This window comes from Giraffa tippelskirchi, chromosome 10 (assembly GCF_054371585.1).
Source record: "Giraffa tippelskirchi isolate mGirTip1 chromosome 10, T2T-mGirTip1v1.2.pri, whole genome shotgun sequence".
NCBI classification, from domain to species: domain Eukaryota; kingdom Metazoa; phylum Chordata; class Mammalia; order Artiodactyla; family Giraffidae; genus Giraffa; species Giraffa tippelskirchi.
Window position 1 is genome coordinate 112,568,776 of NC_137284.1, and position 12,628 is coordinate 112,581,403.

Below are 12,628 nucleotides of genomic sequence, written 5' to 3' on the forward strand. Positions count from 1 at the left end.
CCAAGAGGAGGAGGAAGAGTGGCGAGATCCTTGCTGATTTTATTTGGACATCAATGGAGCTTCTATTAATACTTTTTTAATAGTAAGAGAAACAGTCGTGGAAAAGGCTCTATGTTTACCTGGCATTCTGGTGACATCATAGCACAAACTCAACATGAGTTATGATGTCATCAGACTCCACCCCCCAGTCGCCTTGCCATCTGTTTACTGGACATCTATGTATGCCTCATTTTGGCTAAAAGCTGCAGTTTAACAAGATTCAACATTTCAGGCAAAGGGTTTGACTGATAAGAATGAAACCATGACTATGTACAGAAAGAGTTCAGTTTATAAACAAGTAACTGGTACCAGAAAATTGGAGAAAAGCACCAAAGCATTTCCCAAGCTGATAGATTATTAATTGCATAACTCCCTTTTTTCTTATATAACTAAGTATAAAAGACAACATTTCCATAATAACTATAAAAATGAAAGCCAGTCTTTGAAGGGCTGAGGAGTCTTCCAGGTCTGAGTTAATTCTAAAAATGCCCTTAAAAGAAAGGACGCAGGATATGCAACAGCTCTTCTTGAAGGCAAGGTGTGACCCACAGATTTTAGAGGATGGGGTTCAGGTCTGTTCTATGAGTGGTGAGTTGGCTGAGGGTGGAGCTTCCTACCACCTCGCTGACTGCTGAGGAAGTGGTGATGGTGTTATGCTGGATGACCTGCTGCTGCGAGCATGTGGGGGCGGGACTTGCAGGAGGGCTACTCTCTGGACCTAGGAAAAAGCACACACACACACCAATATAGCTCTTTCCTGGGGTGGACTCAGAGACTATTCAAAAATGTTGCTAGGTGTTTGCTAGAAATAGAAGTGTTTCACGCATTTTCTCTGGGAGGTTAATTTCAAAACTTTCAACTGTCGGTCACAAAGCTATGCCTTCCCAGTTTACAGCTACCAACAAAGCCATGCCTTCTAGGTCAGCAACATGACTGGATGTGCTTGAGTCATGGCCTGTGAGTCCCTATCTTGTCTTTTCCAAGAGCCATCCATATATCAAATGTGGAAAACACTCACATGTAGTGGGAGAATCTGTGCTGCTCAATCTAAAAAATTATTTGAAAAGAAAATGACATTCAGCCATAATTCCCTGCTCCTCCCACCATTCCCTACTCAATTAGCATTGAACCTATTGATGTTCCAGTTGCCAATATTGGGATCTAGAAAAAGGGATCCACTTTACCTACTGGTAAACTGAGACAAGCTCACTTGCTTTTCAGCCCACTGAAAAACATGCAGCATATCCTGGGGCACTGCATATGATTCGTCCGAAGCCTGTTTCCCAGCCCATAAAAAACTGCTAGCCCACTGGTAATTGGGCTCCTACTGGCTGCAAAATTGGAATTTGGTGGGATTTTTACAACATGAAATGCCAGGGAACGTCTAGCCAGAAATGATCAAGAGGTGGTGGGCGTGGTGATGAACAGGGGTCGGAAAAGAAGGATTCCCCCTGGTGCAGCAGTCTGGCAGCTGCTCAAGAATTTTAGCACCTTATCCCCCTAGGTGTGCAGTCTAGGCTTTACTTTTGTTCTTTCAATAAATCCAATGCAAAATTAGTGGCGAAAACCTGGACACTTAAAAAAAGAAAGCAAAAAAGTCAATGACTTACTGAGATATCCTTGTGATTCTTTCTGCATGGCTGTTATGGGGCAGTCTTTATGCGTTAACAACAGCTGCTTCAGCTGTGCCACCTCGTTCTTCAACATGGACACTTCATTCTGGAAAGAGACAGATGAGCATCACATTAAGAAGACCAGAGAAGACAAACCAAAGGCCCATGCACTTTCAACACTGAACTGGTACACTTCTGTTACATCTGAATGACATTAATACCATTATTATACAACAGGATTCACCTGAGAATGTGTAGCTTGCCTTCAATTTGTCCCTCAGGCTTACCAGGGGCTTTCTGAAGAGACTAGGTTTTCAATCAGGAGCTGAATTCTATGAAAAGTTACTTGGGTGGGAACTCTCCATTCTACACTGACTGGGTGACTCTAGGCAGGTAACATAACCCAGCTAAGTTCCAACAACCTTGGATGGGGATGAAAATAGTAGAAAGTTCTTTGAGTTGTTGTGGGGACTCAATGAAGTAATAGAAACAAATACACAGAGCAATGTCTAGCATATACTATGCATTCAGTAAATTTAGCTCTCACAGCAATCATCTTCATGCTACGTTACAGGCTAACACTGATCGTGAGTAGAAGGTGAAGGTGAGACACTGCAAAGAATTATGTGGCAGGATGAGTGACTTCAAACTTAAATGCCCTCAGAATAAGCTGATTCCCTCAAAGAAGTTCTTAATAGGCTACAATTCAACAGAGCACATCCCTATGCCTGATGCCACTTAGGAGAAGGCACGGAAGGATATGGTGCAAATGCTGGTCCTCTACTAGTGGAATCGAGTTAGTCCAGGCAGGCAAAGGACAACAGAGTTTAGGACCATGATGAAATTAATTTGATTGGTTCATTAATTAGTTTGGCTAATTTCAGTCTATAAACTCCTTTCCCCCTCAATATCAGGGTATTGTGGATTGTGTGTGCATCTTAAAAATTTATTTAGGTAAGTGTCTCACATCTCCACTTTATGTAGTAATTTTAAAAGACAGGTTCAAGGTTCACAGTTTGTGGGATAATGTACATGGCACCATTGTCTACAAGCACAGTTGTCTACTACTATGCAGATTTTTCCATAGATACAGTGCGACATGATTGGCATTTGACTGAATCTGAGGATGCAGAACCACGGATACAGAAGGCTGACTATGGGACTTGAGCATAAATGGATTATGGTATCTGAGGCTAGCCAATATCCTGCTGATACCCAGGGACAACTGTATAAATGTAGAATAGACTGTTCCAAGGTGCTTCCACTTGATAAAAGTAAACTGTAAATGTAGCACTAGCTCACATAAGCCATTTTACAGTTGTGATAAATAATACCCTCTCTTTGGCCGGTGTTCTTTGTGGCTGCCAGGCATTATATGCCACATGAAAGAGACTTTAAAAAAGCGTGCACATAGAAAAAGGTGTTTTAACATTGCTGTCATTAAGTTGTATCTACACTTTCAATATGAACTTGGCTTTTCAGGCATGTATTTATCACCTAGGAAAGTAAGTTTGGAATTCTAGAAGTTAATTAAAAAATTTTTTGGAAACTTGTTTCAAAGAATACTTCCTATTTCCAAATTCATGTGCAAAATACATTATAAGAAATCAAATGTTGAGTAGCATAAATAAAAAAATAATAAAAATCTCATCTACAAGGGCTTTTCTCTTTTTCCTCTGAACTTAACAAAATACAAATGTATATCAGATGAAAGGGTGGGGGGAGGGATCAACTAGGAGACTGGGATAAACATAAATATACTACTATATACAAAATAATAAGGACCTATTTTATAGCACAGGGAGCTCTACTCAATATTCTGTAAAAACCTACATGGGAAGAGAATCTAAAAAAGAATGGATATATGTATATGTATAATACAGTCACTGCTGTACACCTGACACTAACACAACATTGTAAAGTAACTATAATAAAAATTATAAAATAATGCCTATCTGATAAATTAGCATTAATGATGAATACATCACTTCATTTCACAGGAAAATTGCTCTTAAATTTGAGAACATTCAGGAAGGTGAGCTGCGCTTCCACCTCCAAATAAGTGTGATTGATAATGGGCCCTGTCAAAGCTGAAAGTGACCCTTGTCACTTTGGGGGTCAATAGGACAACTTTATTTATAGGACAATTTATTTCAGCCTTAAACATGATTTTTTCCTCTGATTTTATGCTCATTTAAATTCAGATAGTCTTCCTTGCTTTTCCTAGGTCTCCTCCTGCTTCAAATAGCCTGTGTGAAAGGTACTTTTAGACCATCAAATAGAAGACAACCCCTGGTTAAAAACAAAACAGACAAAAACCGAACAAAAAATGAGAAAAAGAAAACTAAGATGTATGAATGTGTATATACTTGGGCTCAAAATGAAATGTGATGATTTTAGTGGCATTTTTGTCTGTGGATAGCAAAGCACTTTACCGATAAACCAATATGTTGTAAGTATAGAAACTGAAGCCCTGGGGGTAGTGAGAGTCTGTAAAAATATAGGAACCTGGAGATGACTAACCATTATTTAAAATCACCGTGATGACTGACCATCATTTAAAGATAAATGTGAATATGGACATATTTCTCAATGTAATATACAATCATTTAGCTATGTTATAATTGGAAAATGAATGTCAATTAATATTCTCCATAGACCAGAACTATCAGCCTCTGTCTCATTTATATCATGTACACATAAGTATGATGCTGATGTCTAATGGCCATAAAAACAACAGAAATTCATGGGGGGAACTTCCAGCAGAAAAAGGAGCTCTCAAATGAGGGTTGAGAATAACAAGGTTTGGCTTCCCCAATTGCTATACCAACCTAGTGTAAAACAAGGTGACTGGACTAGTTTTCTAATTACTTTCTGTACGATAGTTTCTTATTCTTATTTCCCAGACCTGGGATTGAACCTGTGTCTCCTGCAGTGGAAGCATGGAGTCTTAACCACTGATCTCCAAGGAAGTCCCAGTTTTTTATTCTATGTTTCTGTGTCGCTTTCTATTGAGAATGCTAATTATCTAATAATCTAATGAAGGTCTCCATCTTGATTTTTAATTCACTAATTAACTGCTTTTGGTATTCTCAAATGGGCTTAGATATCAAGTCTTATATTTCCTTAGGGAGCCAGTTCTAGCATCCCCTTTACTTTGACATCTTATCAGGGCAGATTCCAAAGGAATATTTATGGTTTCACTTTTGTGGAAAATTTCAAGTCCATATCTCACATCTACATTGTGAGAGTCTATAGGGCCTTCTTCAGATTCCATAAGGGAGTCTCTGAGTTAAGAAAGGTTGAGAATCACTGCCCTAGAGGAAGCAGAGTTCACTATGCATATGCATCATCATTACATATTGGCAGGTACTGATAGATGTCATTCTATACTGATAGACCAAATGATGTAAGAAATACACAAACACTAGACTACATTTTAAACAAAAATTCTTTTCAAGGTAACATTACTAGAAATCACCTTGAATACATTTTGGAAGAGAACAATCAGACAGCAAATGTTTCAAAATGCAGGAAAGAAATCAAAAGTGGCCTGCAGTTCTGGTAGGGAAATTAAAAACACACACACACACACACAGGGCTTCTGCAGGCATTTTCTTATTCTGAATTACCTTGCTTTATGAACTGAGGCAAATCACCAATATTTTTACTCCCCTGTGTAGGTTATAACTACAGGTCTTCATACATAAGCACTTTGCAAGAGCAAAGTATTCATAAGTATTGAGGGGCTTCCCTGGTAGCTCAAAGGTAAAGAATCAGCCTGCAATGCAGGAGACCTGGGTTTGATCCCTGGGTTGGGAAGATCCCCTGGAGAAGGGAATGACTACCCACTTTAGTATTCTTGCCTGGAGAATTCCATGGACAGAGGAGTCTGGTGGGCTATAGTCCATGGGGTCGCAAAGAGTCAGATACGACTGAGAGACTAACACTTTCTTTTTTAACTATTGATTCTCCTGCTGAAATCAGCCTTTAATTTTTTTTTGTTTGTCTTTTTCTAAACCAGTTTGAGTTTGCTACTTAAAAGGTTAGCTATTTAAATAGGGACTGTGAGAGTATAGATGTGGTTAGATTAATCTGTTCTTAAATCCATAAAGTTGCCTTGGGATGAAGTAGCACCCCTATAGAGACATTCAACACTATAGTAACATACTTGAAACAAGGACTCCAAGAAGTCCCTAATAACTACATTTTCAGTTTTGGCTTTGGGGATGTCGTTTTGTTAATATGATAAACTCAGAATGCTTTTTGATGCAAGCAGTAGTCCATGCCAAAAACATAATTATCAAAATGATCCCTACAACATAGCCCCCCTGCCCCATTTTTTTTTTTCCTTATAGATAACTGAGGCTAGGTTTTGTTCATTCTAAAACAACGGACTTTCACTTTGTACAGCAACATTTCCCATGTGGCCTTTTCTCTTGCCAAGTCCCAAACCTGGGCTTGTGTGTCGAAAATTTCAGCAGCGACTTAGGCCATGTGTCTTTGCACTGAAAAAGAAAAGCAATTATTTCCATGGGCAACCAGATGATTTCCATCTCATCTACTGAACACAAGCAATCCACTGAGTACCACATTAGCAGTTGGTGAAGTTCGAACTGATCTTAGCCACTCTCTCAGTGAAAAGAATGTGGATTCTTTCATAGTTGAAGAACTGTCTAGAATGAAAGATCACAGAGCAATGGGTTAGGTCAAGAGAAGCCTTGCTTGGGTCTTTATCCTACTACTTGCTTGTTGTGTGACTTTTGGGAAGACTCCTCATGTCCTCCGAGCCCAGTTTCTTCCTAAATAAAATGTAAAATTGGTGGTTTTTAATATTCCCCTGAATTCCTATACTTGCACTGACCTCTTGGGCAGAGATTTGTTGTGAGAAGAGGAAATGAAGTTTGGGAGTTGATTTTGTTTGCTCAGCTCTGATTTTTCCAATCTGAAGCTCTGCAGCCTAACCAGAAGGTTCTATGCTGGAAAACAACTCAAAGGTGGCAGCTGGCCATCCAGACCTTGGATATTCCTTTTGGCAAGAGTTTGTTTGTTTAGCACCTTCCATTTCTGTTTACTTAAAATTTGACTCACTGGATCAGCCTCAAGAGAGACACCTTTTTCTTTTGACAAAGGTCCAGTGAGAGGGAGAGGGGTCATTCAAAGGTAGCAGAATCTGCATCTCCTCTCCAGCATCACATGCCTGATAGAGAGCTCTCAGCATCCCTGAAGACATGGAACTCTTGTGGTTTCTGTCCCTCTGAAGCAAAGCAGTGGTTGGAAAACATCAACAACTCAGCCTTTTCAGAGACTGTCCTTCCTCAGGCACTGCTTTAACAACCAAAAATATCGGTGCCTGTTGAATGAGATTTTTTTTCTGGTTTTCAGAGACTAGATTTCTAGTATCTCTTATCCTTAGCCATTTTGGCTCTTAGAATGTGATAATTAATAGATTCTGTTCCCATAAAGGATATGTTTACCTTATATGTTAATACCTTATAGGTTAAGTAAATGCTAAAACATATATGCCTATGTCAAGGCGTGAACCCATCTGACCTCAGAGTAACAGCATCCTTCCTCTTCCTGGCTCTCTGCTATGAGCCCCCTGCCCCATGTCTTTAGGATCTAGGGTGACAGTCAATACCCTGGAGTCATTCTGCAAGGACTCATATTAGTTAAAATTGATATAAAATTTCTCAGCATCTGATTACATGTCATCTGGCCACTCAGGGCTCCTCCACCAAGCTCAGTGGGTCTCAATCAGGGGTAATTTTGACCCCCCACAGAGGATATTTGACAATGTCTGGAGGCTTTTTAGTTGTCAAAACTTAGGGGTGGGGTGGAGGGTGCTACTGATATCTAGTGGGTAGAGGTCAAGGGTATTGGTAAATATGTACAATGCACAGGAGATAACAAAGAATTATTGATAATTATTATTCTCAGTAATAGTGCCAAGATTGAGAAAACCTGCACCCGTTCATGGTCCTCTTGCAGACCTCAGAACTGGTAGCAAGTTCCAGGGATGCTCACATTTCAGTCCTTAGAAAACCACTGCTGTGATATTTGCTAGGTCACATTCACCAGAACTTTTATTTACTTAACATGTTTGTACAAATTAACTCATTTTTTTTAATGATTTAGCCTGGCGCTGACCAAAAATAATCTGTGAAATTGAAGTTTTGATGTCCTGATTACATTTTTCAATACACACAAAAATTAAAAGATGATTATTAATGTTAGAAGTGCCTACCCACATTCCACCTAAAAGCTTCTCACATATGACTATGCCTGCCAGATTCTAGAATTATAGACTTTCAAGTAAGAGTGGTTTCAGAGATGTCTGTGTTCAGCCAAACTCTGTGGCTTGATTCCCTTAAATCACATCTTTGCCAAGTAGTCAGGCAACTAGTTCTTGGACACTCCAGTGATGGGGAGCTCATTCATTTATTCAACAAACAAATATTGAGTACAGACACTCAGGAACTCTTCAGGCTAGACCTAACACTAGAAAAAGGGGGTAGGTGGCCGGGGAAGAGGGTAAGAATAGAGTCTCCACCTTTATCCAAGGTTTGTACAAGCTAGTGGGACTTCCTCCATATCTACTATATATGTTTCCCAATTTCTTTCTCATGTCCATCATTAAAAGAATGATAAATTTGAGGAGGGGGGAAGAAGAGCGAACATCCATAAATTATAAGAGTCAGTCCATGAATAACCCAAACTTTCTTGTACACTTTCAATTTGTACACTGGATGCCCTAAGATCATTTCCATTTAATGGAATTAAACATGCAAAGGCTTTGGAGGTTTGGCACCCTAACTGCTCCTTTCTAAGGATCACAGAGGCTGTGGGAATGGGTGAAGGTGACCTATGAACTTCCAAGGAGCAGATTCTCTCTCTTTGGGGCATTCTTTTCCCTCTTATCTCAATCTTTAGCTGTTATCTCTACTCCTGGAAGCACTGGGCTCTAATCTACAATTTTACTCTTATGCTTGGACTGCTTGTCACATATCTAATACTTGTTTTTTTCTTCTGCTGGTGAACAGTGTCCTCCTTTCTGTGTGAGAACGAATGCCCTGAACTGCATCTTTTGTATGACATGAAGCCTGCTGGAGAAGCCCCAGGTACCAGAGTTTCTCAAACGCTCCTAGAATTGGCCTTGTTATGAAATGTCCCTCATTGAGCCACCCATGAGAAAGCAAAAATAATGCAAGAGTCAAATCTTGTCAAGTCTGAAAATGAGGTAGAAACGTGTTTTCTTATGAAGCAAAATAATCAACACAAACTTTTCTTCCATTAAACAAAAGTACAGACAATCTAGTGTAAGCTGAAGCCACCCCCTCACCCAGGGAACAGAAAGGGCTGCCTTCCAGTTGAAGACTTACTATGTGCCAGGCATTGTGCAAACAGTTTTGCAGACCATTAGTTCATTTATTCCTCCCAACAACTTTATGAGGTTATTATTCCCATTTTACAGATGAGGAAACTAAGAGCCGGAGAGATTTAACACTGCAAGTAGGTGCTGAACAAGAGTTTCAACCTGTGTCTGACCAAAGCTTCTGCTCTCAGCCCTATAACTTAGTTGAGCAGGGTCTCCCTCCTCAGAGCAGATGCACTGAAAACTGAATGGTGGTTTTGTTTTGCAGAGCGTCTAAGAATTAATCAAGCCTCAGAAGTAAGCCTGCAGTTGCTCTGTGTCTTAGGTCAACAAGTGCCTGCCGGGCCAGGAAATGCCAATGGTACACAGGGCCTTTGAGTCCCGGGAGAGAGACAGTGGCCTGCACCTGAAGCTGCATGTTTGTCTGGGTGAGCTCTTCTGCTTTCTTTTCCAGTGACATCACCCAGACCTTCCTCTTCTGTCTGCAGCGGGTGGCGGCCGCCCGGTTCCGTTCCAGAAATTTCCGCCGCCTCTCATCAGGATCCTCATCCACCACCCTTCGCCGGCGCCCCCCTGTGGGCTGGGGCGGCTGTATTGTCTGGGTGGGCTGCATCTGTTGTGTTGCTGGTGAAACCTGCTGGGGAAGAGGGAGGTGGTGATGGGGAGAGAGAAGGAACGGGTGGGTAAGGTGTTGAAATGTGAAGTGCAGGCAGCCCCTTGCTTTAGTTAGCACATCAAACTTGTTTTTCTAAGAAAGAAGTCAACAGTGAAGTCACACTCATGAAGAGGAAAAGCATCACCCAGCTATCTCCTATGATATTTTGGCAAGATACAAGGATGACATGCGAAAAGAGAGTCAAGTCGATTTCTGCCTCCCCCGCCCCACCCCGCCCCGCCGCGACCGACTGGCATTTGGCTGAATCCTGATGGAAGCAACATTTTTCTTCCTCATTAGATGTTAAAAATGTTTTATTTAAGGTGCTTTGTAAAATTTGAAAGTGCCCATGTATGGTGACGGATGAAAACAGAGAGGTAGGGGATGACTGTCACCGTATTGATGGGTCTAATGTCATCTGCAGAAATCTCCTTCGGGGCAGGTTGTGAATGCCTTTCATTCTAATGGTGTCAAAACCCTGCTCCTAGAATACACCTCAGAGATAGCATCACCATTGTGACTCTTATCAAAAGAACCCCGTGAAGCCTGGAAAGCACCTGAAATCCTTTTGCCACAACATCACAGTTCTTAATGCGAAGTTCTTATGGGACCAAACTCCATTTGGGTCTCTCTCCTCCTCCGTGCCTGACCAAGGCTGACGGGATTACAGGAGATGGTGACTGGGTGAATTTCTAGGTGACTGGGAAGTGTGACCTTTGAAACTCCATCCTGAAGCAGCACTGAGCCCTGTTAATACATGGTGTCTACTGACACGGAGGGATGGTTGTATAGCACCATCTATTATATTATAAGGAAATCCCAGGAGTGGCAAAGCACTTTATTAAAAAGTTTTATTATGCTTCTAAATTCCTTGTAAGGTCTGCAAGAGGCTCAGCAACATGTAGGGTTTCAGGGACCCCCACACGTATAGCTTTATTTCCCTTCATACAGCAGACACTCAGCACCTAGTGAAATTTCTATGACTGACTCTTTATGTGTCTGAACACCTAATGCTTCCCTAATGCACTTCACTCCTTCCCCTTTCTTCATTCTCAATAAAGGGTTTTTTTTTTTTTTTTCCTTCCCTCTCATTGCTCAGTCACTCAGGCTTATGGTGTAATACCTATAAATTTGTTTTACAAGAGGCATTTAACCTGCAGAAATAACAGGCAAAAAGTTTTAAAAATGAAACCCAGCCACCTTTTCTACCACATTCCAACCCTATGATTGAAACCAATCAGAACGACTGTACTTGTACTAATAATGGCTCCTGGTTTTCCATCAGCTGACTAATGATATATTTTAATCCTAAACTCTATCAAACCATACATTACTAAAGAATTAGGCTTAGGACTGAGGTTGGACTACATCTCAGTAATTTTTTCTGAAAGCAAAGACATTTTCTAAAACTGTTTATTGGCAATTCCTCTCCTGTCGATCATAAAGGAATAACAAAATAAACTAAGATCTTACTCACCAGAGCCGCTGCTGAAGATTTAATCCTTGTTATTGGCAAATGTTTAGCACTAGTCATTTCAGATGCAGTAACCTCTGAGCTAACCACTGCAAAGCAAAGCACTAGGAAAGAACGCGCTAACCTGGCTATTTTTGCCTTTACCATTTCTTTGTGTGAATTAACAATCTCTCATTTCCAGCCCTAGACAAGACTGTCAAGTAGGCAAAACTGGGGTTTAACCTTCACTATGGAGACCTCTCTTTCAACACTGTATTCTCCCTTGCTAACTTTAATCAACGTTTATCCCTTGATACTCTTCCTCTGCCTTAACCCAAGTGGGTAAGGTACATGGTGATTTAAGGCTTTGTCCAGGTTCAGGGTCAAGGTGTGGCTTGGTTAAGTGAAATTCCTGGTGACCTAGGAGTGATACCAGGACTCTGAAATTATATCCTGATATGCAGGAGAATCACAAGAAGCCAGAAGAAATTGCAATGTAACTCTAAGACCAGAATTTGTGTCTCTGATAATTATTGTTACTTAGCATTATCTTTTTAAAATGGCATTCTGTTGAGGGTAGGGTGGGAGAGATAAATTGGGAATATGGGGTTAACAGATGCATACTATCATAAATAAAATAGATTAACAAGAAAGATTTACTGTATACCACAGGAAACTATGTTCATAGTTCTTGTAATGAATTATAATGGAAAAGAATAAGAAAGAATATAGATATATACATATATATGCACAACTGAATTACCTTGTTGTACACCTGAAACTAACACAATATTGTAAATCAATTATACTTCAGTAATAAATAAATAAATAGAATGGCATTATGTTGACACAGATTCTTTGAAAATTTTGATCAAAAACAATTAATTGTAATTTCAAAAAGAATTTATTCCAAGTCATCTTAGAATCTCAGAGTTGGATGACCTTAATAAACTTCTACTCCCGATGTTCTGACAAGCCGAATTTCATTTCATCAACCAAGTTAATACATTTTAAGAGGAGCATTTTGAATATGTTCTAAATAATTTTGTTCAAATTTCAACAATACCAACCTGGTTTTGTTGAAAAAAGCAACTTTATGTAGCCAATTATAAAAGCAATTAACTGATTGCATATACAATTGGCCACTTATTGACTTGAAATGGAGGCCAATTGGCTAATTGGTAATTAGCTAATGAATGTCTTTTATATTTAACGAACTGTTAAACTTGTCTATGAAGTAACCTGCCCATAAATGCAACCAAAACTTACGCTATACATTTAAAAAGAAAAAAGAAAGTACACATGTGAATCTATCTTCTATCTTTGATCTTGTAGTTTTTTTTCCCCTTCTAAATACATGACCTACATTGGCACATGATTAAAAAGGTGCTTTGGACAGCATTTTATTGATTGCTAAACTAGGTGCTAAGCTTCTATCACATTATTTCAGTTTGAAATTAATCCTGGCTAACATGTATTGAAAACTGTGCCAA

General features: G+C 39.8%; 1 protein-coding gene across 38 annotated transcripts in view; it reads right to left on the reverse strand.

Moving 5' to 3' along the window:
- Window positions 1–312: 312 nt before the first annotated feature.
- Window positions 313–12,628, reverse strand: part of CREB5 (cAMP responsive element binding protein 5) — a 463,299-nt gene continuing 450,983 nt past the window's right edge. For 22 of the 38 annotated variants that reach the window (XM_081534892.1, XM_081534901.1, XM_081534905.1 and 19 more), the window contains 3 exons: window positions 9,434–9,661; window positions 1,650–1,758; window positions 313–757 (listed from right to left, as the gene is read on the reverse strand). In XM_081534892.1, coding sequence (XP_081391018.1) covers window positions 594–757; window positions 1,650–1,758; window positions 9,434–9,661 — 501 coding nt within the window. In that variant the 3' untranslated portion in view covers window positions 313–593. Of the gene's footprint in view, window positions 758–1,649; window positions 1,759–9,433; window positions 9,665–12,628 lie in introns of all 38 variants that reach the window. The other 16 variants (XM_081534898.1, XM_081534904.1, XM_081534889.1 and 13 more) reach the window with 1 other exon arrangement.